General features: G+C 33.8%; 1 protein-coding gene across 1 annotated transcript in view; it reads left to right on the forward strand.

Annotated features, from left to right (window-relative positions):
* LOC118196586 (26S proteasome regulatory subunit 10B) overlaps positions 1 to 13692 on the forward strand; it is a 40761-nt gene that overhangs the window by 11000 nt on the left and 16069 nt on the right. The window contains exons 4-8 of the mRNA XM_035368055.2: positions 401 to 521; positions 853 to 967; positions 1090 to 1239; positions 1731 to 1854; positions 5722 to 5783. Coding sequence (XP_035223946.1) covers positions 401 to 521; positions 853 to 967; positions 1090 to 1239; positions 1731 to 1854; positions 5722 to 5783 — 572 coding nt within the window. The remainder of the gene's footprint in view (positions 1 to 400; positions 522 to 852; positions 968 to 1089; positions 1240 to 1730; positions 1855 to 5721; positions 5784 to 13692) is intronic.

Here is a 13692-nt window from a genome sequence, read left to right on the forward strand (position 1 = left end):
CAGTTATACAGGGGCCGAATAGAATTGCTGCAAAATGTTTGGGGACAGAAATTGGTTGCCAAAACCATCGTCAGTTTGGTGATATTTCACCAATTTAGCTAGATAGCCATTTACTTCATTGTTAAATAAGCTTGCCCCTGTAACCTTATTTTTCTGGCAGAGCTTTGTCTCTTTCAAGCATTTCATGTTACATTATTTTTTTAAAAAAGACTTCATGTATAATTTTTAAAAAAATTTTTACCTATAAAAAAAATTCGTAACGATGCTTTTAATATTCTATTTTAAACATTCAAATAAATGAAACAAGAGTAAAATGTGTTTGCATTTAAATTTAATCCTTTGGTACTAAGAATTATGCTGTTAATTTTTTATAATTAGATTCTATTTTTCTAATATTTAGTTATTGTGAAAGCTACAAATGGTCCTCGCTATGTGGTAGGATGTCGTAGACAGCTGGACAAAACAAAGTTGAAATCTGGTACACGTGTTGCTTTGGATATGACCACATTAACAATTATGAGGTATTGTTTGAATTTTTCTAAATACTGTTAATTTCCATATAAATGCTTATTAAACATTTCACATAATTTATGTTTAAGTTTCAAGAATTTCTGAAATTATGAGTTTCTATTTGACTAAAAGAATATCATTTATCATATAATGTTTGAAGTTTTCTAAATACTGTTAATCCCCATGTAAATGCTTATTAAATATTTCGCATAATTTAGATTTAAGTTTCAAGAATTTCTGAAATTATGAGTTTCTATTTGGCTAAAAGAATATCATATTCACCATGAAAATTATTTATTAAATGTTTTTCATATGTGTACATTTAAAAATGTATTTTTAAAGATATCTTCCCAGAGAAGTTGATCCTCTTGTTTATAATATGTCTCATGAAGATCCTGGTGACATATCTTATTCCATGATTGGAGGTTTGGGGGAACAAATCCGAGAACTTAGAGAAGTACGATTTTTTTACTTTTAAATTTTGATAAATTTTGATTTTGATAAAGAATGTTAATTTTCAGTGTGTTTGATATGCTGTTATTAACATACTGAAAATGCCGTGATATTTTTTGTTTTTAGGTGATTGAATTACCACTATTAAATCCTGAACTCTTTCAACGAGTTGGCATAACACCACCAAAAGGTTGTCTACTTTATGGGCCTCCAGGTACTGGTAAAACGCTTTTAGCGAGGGCTGTTGCCAGCCAAATAGAAGCAAACTTTCTAAAAGTAAGCTCATAATTGTATTTTAGAATTTTTAATAATTTCATTAATGAAGCTTTAGTGAAAAAGTATTAGAAATATTATTTTAGGAATATAAGCTATTAATTATGTTAATAATTCTCACTGCTGAAACAGTTACTGAAAAACATTCATATATTTATTGATGTAGAATTTAGCTGTGTTAAAAGATAAGTTTTCTAATGCATCTTCAGTGTCTTGTAATAATTAAAAATAACTAAAGCTTTTGGAAAAATGGATATATATTACTGGCAGTGTATGAAAGCTGTCATTGTATAGAATGCCGAAAACTGGTTGGCAGAGTATAAACTTATTAACATTCCATGCATTTACCAAAATGACAAAACTTTACCCTCTTAATCGATGGGCATTTTATATATTGCTTAGAGAGAATGTCAGTTTTCCACTCATTGCCAGTAACAGGTATAATGCTATCAACTGTATATGCATTGCAAGAAATATTTTCATTTTTTATGCAGGTTGTATCCAGTGCTATTGTTGACAAATACATTGGAGAAAGTGCCCGTCTTATACGAGAAATGTTTAATTATGCTCGTGATCATCAGCCTTGTGTAATATTTATGGATGAAATCGATGCTATAGGTAAGTTACTTATGAATTTACAATCCGTTCTATTTTTTTATGAGTGAAAGATTATCATTTTAAAAACTAAAACATTTCTAATATACAGAACTATTAGAATTTGACAAAATAGTTACTACCTGAGGTAATTTATGTGTTGGTATTTCTAATTATTCTTGAAGTATGGTGATGTAAATTTTTTTAAAAATATGTTTATAAGTGTTCATTGCTTTTAAATTTATTTTGTAACTGAAATGTTATATATGGAACAAGTTGTTTTTTTATCTTAAAGTCTGGTAAAATATATGTAATTGTTTTATAGTAATGTTTAAATAACTGTTTATGACATAAGCAATTAAAATAATAACTCTAGGAATTCTCTGTTGCATCTTCTAGCTTGTAAAATGAAAATCTAAGTGTTTTTTAGTAACTAGTTTCACTTTTTTTCCTAACATTGCATGGCTACTGAAAAAGGAAATGAAAGATATATGTAGAAGTATCTGATCTACATAAATTATTTCTTCATACAACTGCATAAATCTTTTTGTAGATGCAACATTCAGATACAGAAGGAGAACATGAAAAACTTTAGAATTTTAAAGGAAAAAAACTGAATTATGCAATTACTTAACATCAGAGGTCATCCCTGTTAGCCATTCTTTTAAAGTAGAAATTAAAGCGAAAAATTAAAAGTTGATACTTTCACTTTAAGTATAGCATTCAAAGTAAAATGCTAATTATAAAAAAAATACTACTGAAATACTGTTTAGACACCTATTAAAATAATATTTATACAGAAATTTATTGATAATTGATTTCATGTCAGAACGTTTTAAGTATCATGCACAACATTTTTTCTATGTAGGTATGTAAATCATCTTTAACATGTATAAAAATTTACTACATTTGTATAGTAATGAGTACGTATACAAAAAACCTGTAGTGTACATTTCTTAAATGTGTTCCTAAAAATAAGGAGCAAAAATATTTACATAAGTTTGAAGTTTTTATTAAATGATTTGTAAATTTGATTATGCAGTTTAAACTCATGTGGGTGCATTATTTATTTATAATGGTCATTTTTTTAATAATTTGCTTCTTAGATTGATATGAGATAATAAATGCAGTCCAATATAGATCCAGTACAAGATCACAACTGCAGTTAACATTTGTACAGTCCCCAGTTTTTAAGTGTTGCTAGTTTTTGATGAAGTTACAACTTAAATGTTGCAGTAAATTGCCAAAGACAGTTCTAATATAAACGACTTAAAATTTGGGAAAATAAGTGCATGTGCTATTTCTTTAGCTACTGCACAAGTAAATATATGCTGTTTGTTTAACTATTGCGCAAGTAAACGTTTGACTGCATACACAAAATATAGAATTTTTTTTTTTTCCCCAATTAAGATGTGTATTACAGTTCTGTAAAGTGATTACTGTTCTGTGAGATGCTGTATATTTTGTGATGTAATTTCTATAAATCTTGTTGAATTCACTGTTAAGGTTCTTCCATTTGAAAGCTTGACTGATATTTACATTAACAACAGTTGCTCAATTAGTTCACTCACTGCGAGAAGAGCTCTGGGTAGGCTGTGTGTTACGTGCATTTTTAAAAAATATGCGAACGGTTTTGTATGTACTTACGTCTTACTCTGATGTACTTACATTAGAGAGATTAATAAGCTTGTTTTAATGTATTTTCTCTTTTTCAAAGGGAAGGAAAAAACAGTTTTTAATTCGCCTATGTTTGAGAAAAATGCTGTGTCATTACTCCACGAAAAAGGCATTTTACTGTACAATTGAAAATGCAAAATTAGCCATGAAATTAAACTATATGAATGAAAGCATTTGAAGATAACACTGTAAAAAGTTGCAAGCAAAAGAAAGACATACACCTGGTTTAGTGGCTTCAAAATACTGTTTGTAACAGCATTGTGATTAATTTACTGTTGGGCAGAGGAATTGCAGTCGATTAAGTGGTGTGAGAAGCAATTCAAACTTTCCCAAAATACTATTAATTGAAACAGTTTTGTGAGAGAAATATGTCCTCTGCATTTGATCCAACAATCAAATAAATAAATAGGGGGCTGGGAAAACTGTGGAAATTGACAAAAGTGTGTTTTTCTGGGGGGGGGGGTAGTGGCAAGATTCTTTTTACAGCATTGGATATTTGGTGGAGAAACTTATGAGTGCTTTCTTAATCAGGTTTTGAACAAAGAGGCAGCCACACTTACGGCAAAAACTGTGGATCCCGTACAAGAGGGCTTGACAGTTTATCCAGATTATTAGTGAGCATACAAAAAAGTTAGAAAAAGCAGGAAATGGTCATTTCAATATAAACCATGAATTCCATTTTGTCAATCCTGAAATTTTGCCGCTTGTTGGAGTCTGTTAAGAGTCTTATTGTATCTTAAGTGGCAAAATAAAAAGCAAGGATACATGACTCATCATTGAGTCCTGGCTTGTAAAATTCATGTGCCGAAATCTTTAGCACAAGAAAATACTTTTGATGTCATGGTAAAAATCACAGATTTATGACAGCCAGGAACTATATGTGAGAAGTAAACATGGGCATGGTGATAATCTTGCCTCTATTATGATAGTGGCTGTGAAGATGGAAGTACCAATGATAGTATTATATAATGATTCTAATCTCATTCTGACCAGCTGCATGTGTTGCTTACAGAATGATGAATTTTCATACGTGTGGATCGTAACAGAATACATATGTTCTGTATTAGTAACTGTTTTCATATTCAAACTGATTATCAGTTTTCATATTAAAAGGAATGATAAATGAATTACATTACCTTAGAATATGAGTGCCAAAAGGGACTAGCGTCTCATTGTACACCTTACTGTTAAGGGTTTTGCTATCTTCCAGATCCTCTTTGTGGATAATACCACGGCAATCCCACCAGACACAAAGTATGATCTTTTTGCAAATGTAATTGTGTTTCACAATGCTACCGGCAGGCTCACCGGCCATAGACCAAAGCCCTTTTCGGTCTGTGTTGTTGAAGTAAATAGACTTTTCATCACAAGTGATGATCCAGTCCAGAATTTTGTCCTTGTGTCGATATTTGAGCAGGTTGGTGCAGGCCCAAACACATCTGTCCTTATCTGCTTGAGTCAGCTCATGCGGCACCCAGCAATTGAACTTGTATGTCAGGTTTATGTGATGCCTAGCACGAGTAATGGACATGTCACCAATGTTTAACTCCTTAGCAAGCTCTCGAATAGTTACTGATCTTCTTCCAGAAGTTCTCGCAGGCAGGCCTCATCAATATCAGTAGGCCGATCAGAATGCTGTGGTTCTTGAATGTCATAGTCCTTGTTTTTGAACTTTCAGTACTAAACCTTCACAGTGTCATATGATACAACATTAGTACTTAAAACTGTGCTCATAATTTGGTGATATTCTGTAACTGACTTTTTGCAACATAACTGGAAGTAAATGATGGTTCTTATCTGGTAGCATGATAGTTCCATTTCAGATACCTTGTACTTAATGATAACAATATTTTTTTTACAAATTTCATAACACTGTGTTCCAAAGTTTCTTTCTTTCAAATTCAAATGCCAAAAATTGTTTGACAAAATAGGATTAAACATGCAAACGTGAACTGTTTGCGGTGGCCGGAAACTTTTAACCCAATATTTTACATAACATTTTCTGACTTCAATTATTGATTGGTTATAAACTTTCAAAATCTTAGTGTGCATATATAAAACATTGATAATGTATATTATCGAAATAAGTTGGTTTTTGGGTTAAATTTATGTAACTTAGTGGGATTAAAGTAAATGTTGTTCAAATAAAAAAAAGGGTGGTGGATATTTTTACACTATAGCTTTTATACATTCCTTCTACTGTTTACATTTCAGGTGGTCGTAGATTCTCTGAAGGTACTTCAGCTGACAGAGAAATTCAAAGAACGCTGATGGAGGTAATGAAAAACACATTAACTTATTTTAAATTCATTTTATTATTACTTATTTTCATTATCTTGCAAAGTCCTTATAAAATATGAATAGATTTAAATCTTTTTTAGTGGCATCTATATTTTTATAAATATAAGTATCTATAACAGGGGTTCTCAAACCTTTCAAATTTTGTAACGTATAAACATGAAACAAAAATATATGTACCACCATAAAAGCATTTTGCCATTAAAAATCAGTGCATCCTAAATGGAGTGTATATAATCAAAGAATAAAAACCCTTTAAATTTAATATTATTTAATTATATTCGTAAAAGTTGTCATTTTAACATTAAAGCTAGAGCCGCAAAATTCATAAAATAAAAAAATATATGTATTTCTGAATAATAAAGATTAAAACAAAAAGTTAAAAAGGTCCAAAAAGGGGCACAATTTTACATTAATTTAATTCTTTTCTGTAAAAATTGTACCACTAAAAATACTGTAATGTACCATAGTTTGAGAACTGGTGATCTATAATCATTATTTCACAAAATATTTTAATGACTACTAATGCTAATTAAAGTACTACTATTTTAAGTACTACTATCAGGTTCAATGTTCCTTCTAACCTTCTTCGGGAACATACAAGGACCTGACTCGGAACAGAGAGCTTACTAAAGCTATGTTCACTAATTGTGGTAAGTAGACAGGATACAGACGAAGGGTATACAAAACCCTTTATTTTCCTCTATATACAATAACTTCCGTACTTCGGAATACAATGACCCGCCACTCGGGGTCTAACGTAAAAGTATAAAAATAAAACTAAACTCTAATTTAACTTTAGAATAATACACGTGGAAGATTGGCCTTATAATAACAGGAAGCATATGTAGCACAGAGACTGTGAACACTACAATACGTTTAATTTATCAAGAGGATTAAAACCTCTGGCCTGGAAGGAAAACAGCAACTGCGTAACTTCTAAGGTAAGCGGCCTGCGTTGACTTACTGCTTCCTCTCTCTCTTGCTTGGCAAAAAAGCCACAACTTAAGTACTTGGCGTTCGCCAGACAAACTTTGCATAAAATCCTTCACGCTTATAATTCTGGCTGGAAGTAGAAAATAAGAAGTGATAGTAAAGATTTAAAATAAAATAAACGTTAGTAAAACTTAAGATCCTTACATACTTCCCGCCAGAGTTAATTAGTTTGAAACTGAGGTCTAAAACGACCTTGTTGAAAACTTTTAGCTCTAGAATCTAACGCGAGGCCAATCTTTTACAAACCTAACTTCGCTAGAAACTAGAAAATTTAAAAGAAAGAAATTTGTTACAATAGCAGCTCCCAGGATATACAACAATCTTTTTTTCATCTGTACTGCATCTAAACAGGAGCTTTATTCAATTCTGGTTCCTTCCAGAGATATGGAAGGAAAACTAGTTTAATGAAATGTTACACAATGACATTGCAAATAACATATAGAATATACTTCTCTTAACATTCTTATTTCATTCATGACTATTTTAATTATCTCTCCCCGTGCTCTCTGACATGTGTTGTAAAAGAACACCAAACACGAATGTGTTTCTGTCTACGTGTGCCACACTTCCTCCTACAATCAAAACACTAACGTGTTAAAATTCAACATAACGAGACCTCTAAACACACCCTAATTTCAACTCTAAACCCTGAGGTACTATTCTAAAAGTGGCTAACTCTAAAGTGTAGCGTCAGAGAGCCTAACTACATCATTCACCCTTTAACACATATTCGCCATGATTTAGTCTTTACAGTCACACGAATAAGAAATTTTTAACATTACTTTCACTTTTACCATATCACGGTATTTCTTAACATTTAAAATAACAGAACATATCAACATGCCGTTAATTTTACAGATTTGAAAACATACATTAGTAGTACATTGTTAACTTCTATTCTTTTCAAAGCAAGTGCCAATTCTTTCTACATTGAAATAATACATTTCAAAAAGTCTTTCAGACTAAAACTTCTCTCTTGCTAGAATGTTTTAAATAAAATTTATACAATAACTTTTTACGATATTTAAGTCTTTACACAATGCTATTATACATCAACTTTAGTTTTACGCACGAGTAATTGAAAAACATAATACGAAAATCGGTCACTACTCATTTCTCGCCCTTTTGGCGATAAAGGTAGACCTCGCATGAGGTAAAACTTCTTGAAATCTGCAACTTGCAGTAAGAATGAAAGATTAACTTAAGTTTGCAAAGTAACATAAAATTTTACTTATCTTTGTAATATTTGGACATCTTTTTCTGGGCCCAGTCTTTAAAGGTACTGCAGATAGTAGCTTGATTTATCCTCCTTCTTGTACGGGCTCGCCCTTCAGTGCTTTCCTCTGGAAGCTTCCGTTTTTCACCAGTTCGGCCACCCTTGAACACCTTCCTTTTCTCCTCTGCTTGTGGTCTTGGCCGTTTGAAGGCAGCTGGTCTTGGCGGAACCGGGAAACTTCTGTCGTGATCCTGCTTGGACCTTGTTGTTGGCCGTTCAAATTTTCCTTGTACTTTTTCCTCCGCCGCTGATGGCCCTTCTGCAGTTCGGCGACTTTTGCTGCGGAGAGTTCTGTCGGATGAGTAGATCTTCCGTTTTAAAGCCGGGTTATAGTTGCCGTCATTTCTCCTGGTCCTCTTCACATACGTCGTCCTTCTCCCTTCTTCATTCTGGGGGTGTTCGTGAACTCTGTTTTCTGGACGGTGGAACGGCTTCTTTTTCTTGTTACCTTCAATTTTTCCGCGGGGCAATTTTCTTTTCACTTGCTTCTGTCTCTCATTGGCTTGCCCTTGTACTTGTCGTTTTTCCACCTCTGGAACTTGTACCTGCGGTGTATGCCGTGCCGGATCCTGCAAAAGATCTGAAAAGATTTGCATTTTATTACGATCGAAGTAGGGCTTGATTTGATCAATGTTTGCGGAACAGGTTTCACCATTTCTGGCTTTTAACACTACAACAGCGTGAGTTATTTTTCTATAACATATGGTCCTTCAAATTGTGGAAAAAATTTGGCAGTTTTATCTTCTGGTGCTGAAGAAAGTGAATGCTTAATTTTTAAAACTTCATCCCCTACTTTATAAGTTACTCCCCGTCGTTTCAAATCATAATATAGCTTCTGTTTTCTTTGTGCTACTTCCGTATTCTTTTTTGCTTCTTTTATTAGTTTTTCTATATCACCCATTTTAAATTCTGGGGCTCTTTGTTGCACATAAAATAATTTATCTAACGGTGTTATAATCTTTCTGCCTAGAAATAACTCAGCAGGAGTTTTGCCCGTTGTATCATGTTTTGCGGTCCTAAGGGCGAAAGCAAATTCATTGACATAGTTATCCCAGCTTTTATGAAAATTTTTAACATAACTACGGATAATTTTCACTATATTTCTGTTGACCCGTTCCGCTATATTTGATTGCGGCCGATACGGGACCATTTTTAAATGACGTATGCCCAGTTTTTGGCACATGTCTTCAAATATATTACTTATAAATTGAGGACCATTATCCGATATAACTTTTAGGGGCACCCCGTATTTTAAAATATATTTATTTAAAATAGAATCGGTAACTAATTTCGCGGAGGCTCGTTTTAAGGGAACAATTTCGGTCCATTTACTAAAATGGTCAACCATAACAAGGAGATAGCGACTTTTATTTAACTGACTTTTTGGGAAAGGGCCCAATAAATCGATGCCAATTATTTCATTTGGAAATTCAGATTTAATACTATTTAGAAACCCGGCCGGGCGGAAATTAATATAATTAACGGCTTGACATGTTGGGCAGGACTGGACATACGCCCTTGTTAACTTTTGCAGTTCAGGAAAGTAGACTGCCTCGCGTACGCGTTGGATAGTTTTTCGAATACCAGCATGAGAAGCTAAAGGGCTGTCATGGAGCTCCTGCAGGATATTTAATCTAAGACTAGCTGGGATAACAGGTCGAAATTCGTTGTTGGAATTCGTAGTTTTTGTATAGAATAATAGACCATCTATTAGTTCGTAATGGGCCGCCCTATTTCTTATCGCCACAATATCTTGGTGGCTAAAATTTTCAGGATCCTTCAAATACTCATAAATACTTCCAAACTCAGGATCCTTACCCAGTTCGGTTATTACAGTTTCTCGGGAATTTATTGTACATGCTGTCAGCATTGCCATCTTTACGGTATTGCCTTGTTCGTCTATTTTAATCCTTGATAGGGCATCTGCTACGATATTTTTCTTTCCAGGGGTATGCTTGATTAGCAGATTATATTCTTGCAGCTTGAGTGCCCATCTTATTAACCTTGGGGATAAATTTTTCCCTGAGTACAATCTAGTTACCGCCGCATGATCAGAGTATACTGTTATCGGCGCCTTTCCAAAATAGACTCGGAACTTTTGCACTGCTTACAGAACTGCAAGTGCCTCTCTCTCGGTCGCGGAATAGTTTCTTTGTGTTTGATTTAAAGTTCGGCTAAAAAATGCCACGGGCTGCTGATTTTGCGAAAGTACCGCTCCTACCGCATAATCCGAAGCATCCGCTGAAATTTCTAAATTTTCATCCTTTTCAGGAAATTTCAACACAGGGGCTTGCGTTAATGCTTGTTTTAATTTTTCGAAAGCACTATTGGCTTCGGCCGTCCACGAGAATCTTGCCTTTTTCCTTTTTAATTTTAACAATGGCTCAGCGATAGCCGCAAAATCTTTTATAAAGGACCTATAATATGAACAAAGTCCTAGAAAAGAAGAGAGCTTCTTTGCCGTGTTTGGAGTCAGATACTTTTGTACAGCAATTATTTTTGATTCATCTGTCTCGATCCCTTTTTGAGATATTTTGTAACCTAAATATTTTAATTCAGGGGCTGCAAATTTGCACTTTTCGACATTAACTTTCAGACCGGCCTCATTTAATAAAGAAAACACCTGTCTTAAATCCTGTACATGTTGGTCTAGATTATCACTAGTAATAATGATATCGTCTAAATAGATAAATGTGGACTTTCCAAGAACAGGTCTTAACACAATGTCCATGCATCGCTGAAATGTTGCCGGGGCCCCTGAAAGGCCAAACGGCATACGCAAAAATGCATAAGTGCCAGACTTGGTTATAAAAGCAGTCTTAGGCACGTCCTCAGGCCTCACCCCTATTTCAAAATAACCAGTCGTTAAGTCTAAAGTCGTCATAAATTTGGTTGATTTTATGTTCCTTAAAATTTCTTCTATGATCGGTAACGGATATACCGGATATTTCGCTATGGAATTTAATTTACGGTAATCAATAGCGAATCTCCACCTTTTTGGATGCTCCAAAGGATAGTCATTATTTTTCTTACATAAAACCACCGGGCTAGCATAACTACTTGAGATGGGCGTTATGATCTTTTTACGTAGCATATCGGTAATATGCCATTCTATAATTTTTTCCTTATTCTTATCATACCGGTATGGTTTTTGACGAACTGGCAATGCATCTCCGGTGTCAATACTATGGTTAGTAACCTGAGTAAATCCTGGAATATCACTAAATAACGAAGCAAATTCACTTACCACTTGTCGGATTCTATCTTGCTCGTGATTAGGCAGGTGGTCAAGATTTAACCTTGGCGGTTCAGCCTTTTCTACACGCACTGGTTTCATTGTCAGCTTAAGGGACGCTTCATTAAAATCCAGTGTAGCTTGTGCGTCTGAAAGAAAATCTATTCCTAAGATCAAATGTGCTTGCAGATTCTTTACTATAAAAAACATCACCTTTACTTGTTCGTCCTTGATACGGATATACAAAGGTACTTTACCTACGCACTTACATTTTTCTCCTTGCGCCGCTAACACTGTTGTATTATCCGCATTATATATGCGGTATTTGCGAAAATACTTTCTAAAAAACTGTTCTGCCACACAGGAACACTGTGCGCCGGTATCCAGGAGTGCGGTGGCTGGGATATTATTCACCAAGACTTCAATCTTCGGGAGAGTCAAATTTTTCACCATTACTGTATTTAATTTGTAGGAAGAGGGATTTTCGTGGCCTTCGGATTTCCGCACCCTCTCGTCAGCAGAAATCCGTTTTAGTTTAAATTATTTTTCCTTTCCGTGCTTTCCTTCTTTTTCCCCTGGCCTTGAGACTTTTTTCCTGGGTTGCTATTGAACTGTCGACGTTCGCCGGCTGTTTTTGAATTCTCGGGTTTCCTTGCCCACTGATTCGCTTTTTCTCCGTAGCCGTATGCTTGAGTTTGCTGTAGTCTTGGCGTACCAAATTGGTTTCGCTGTTGATATTGGCGTCTTCTTTCAACGTCCGCCGTTCTTCTACTTTCTGACTAAGCTTCTACTAAGCTGAGCATTCGTGATGAAAATGAATGAACAAAAGAGCCACATACCTGCGTCCTTTCACGTTTGGTTTCCAAAATTAAATTGAGCGAAAACGTATTAAAAGGTTGCCAGAAGTCGCCTTAGGAGTGCTACCAGAATTAAAAAACAGTCACGTGGAAGCGCCATTGAAATGAAAAAGGAATTTGAAATATGTATGTATTTAAAATAAAGTAAGTAAAAATATACATACATAAAAATATTACTGTAATGAACTGTTAGTTATGAAAAAGAAAATGATACTCAAAAGAAGTGTTAGGTGTTAAACAAAAATTATAGCAAAAAACTGTGATGAAACCTAATCAGGTATGTAACGAAAATTTAAATTAAAAAAAAATATGAACCGAAATGAATTATCCTAAAAAATATCCGATGGAATTCATTCATGTATGTTACGAAAATTTTAATTAAATAAAAAGAAATCTTACAGGGAAACTGGCGGCGCAGCGGTCGGATCGCTGAATATTGGTTTCATGAATTTGTAACATGCATAACAGACGTCCGTCCCTCATGCAGGTAGCCGCAGTATTACCTAAACAAAAAAAAAAAAAAAAAAAAAAAAAAAAAAAATGAATTGCTTATTTAAGAAGAAAGAAATTTGTTACAATAGCAGGTCCCAGGATATACAACAATCTTTTTTTCATCTGTACTGCATCTAAACAGGAGCTTTATTCAATTCTGGTTCCTTCCAGAGATCTGGAAGGAAAACTAATTTAATGAAATGTTACACAATGACATTGCAAATAACATATAGAATATACTTCTCTTAACATTCTTATTTCATTCATGACTATTTTAATTATCTCTCCCCGTGCTCTCTGACATGTGTTGTAAAAGAACACCAAACACGAATGTGTTTCTGTCTACGTGTGCCACACTTCCTCCTACAATCAAAACACTAACGTGTTAAAATTCAACATAACGAGACCTCTAAACACACCCTAATTTCAACTCTAAACCCTGAGGTACTATTCTAAAAGTGGCTAACTCTAAAGTGTAGCGTCAGAGAGCCTAACTACATCATTCACCCTTTAACACATATTCGCCATGATTTAGTCTTTACAGTCACACGAATAAGAAATTTTTAACATTACTTTCACTTTTACCATATCACGGTATTTCTTAACATTTAAAATAACAGAACATATCAACATGCCGTTAATTTTACAGATTTGAAAACATACATTAGTAGTACATTGTTAACGTCTATTCTTTTCAAAGCAAGTGCCAATTCTTTCTACATTGAAATAATACATTTCAAAAAGTCTTTCAGACTAAAACTTCTCTCTTGCTAGAATGTTTTAAATAAAATTTATACAATAACTTTTTACAATATTTAAGTCTTTACACAACGCTATTATACATCAACTTTAGTTTTACGCACAAGTAATTGAAAAACATAATACGAAAATCGGTCACTACTCATTTCTCGCCCTTTTGGCGATAAAGGTAGACCTCGCATGAGGTAAAACTTCTTGAAATCTGCAACTTGCAGTAAGAATGAAAGATTAACTTAAGTTTGCAAAGTAACATAAAATTTTACTTATCTTTG

The sequence above is a fragment of the Stegodyphus dumicola genome, chromosome 1, assembly GCF_044657685.1.
Source record: "Stegodyphus dumicola isolate Sdum_Otavi_A_Nest chromosome 1, ASM4465768v1".
Lineage (NCBI taxonomy): Eukaryota > Metazoa > Arthropoda > Arachnida > Araneae > Eresidae > Stegodyphus > Stegodyphus dumicola.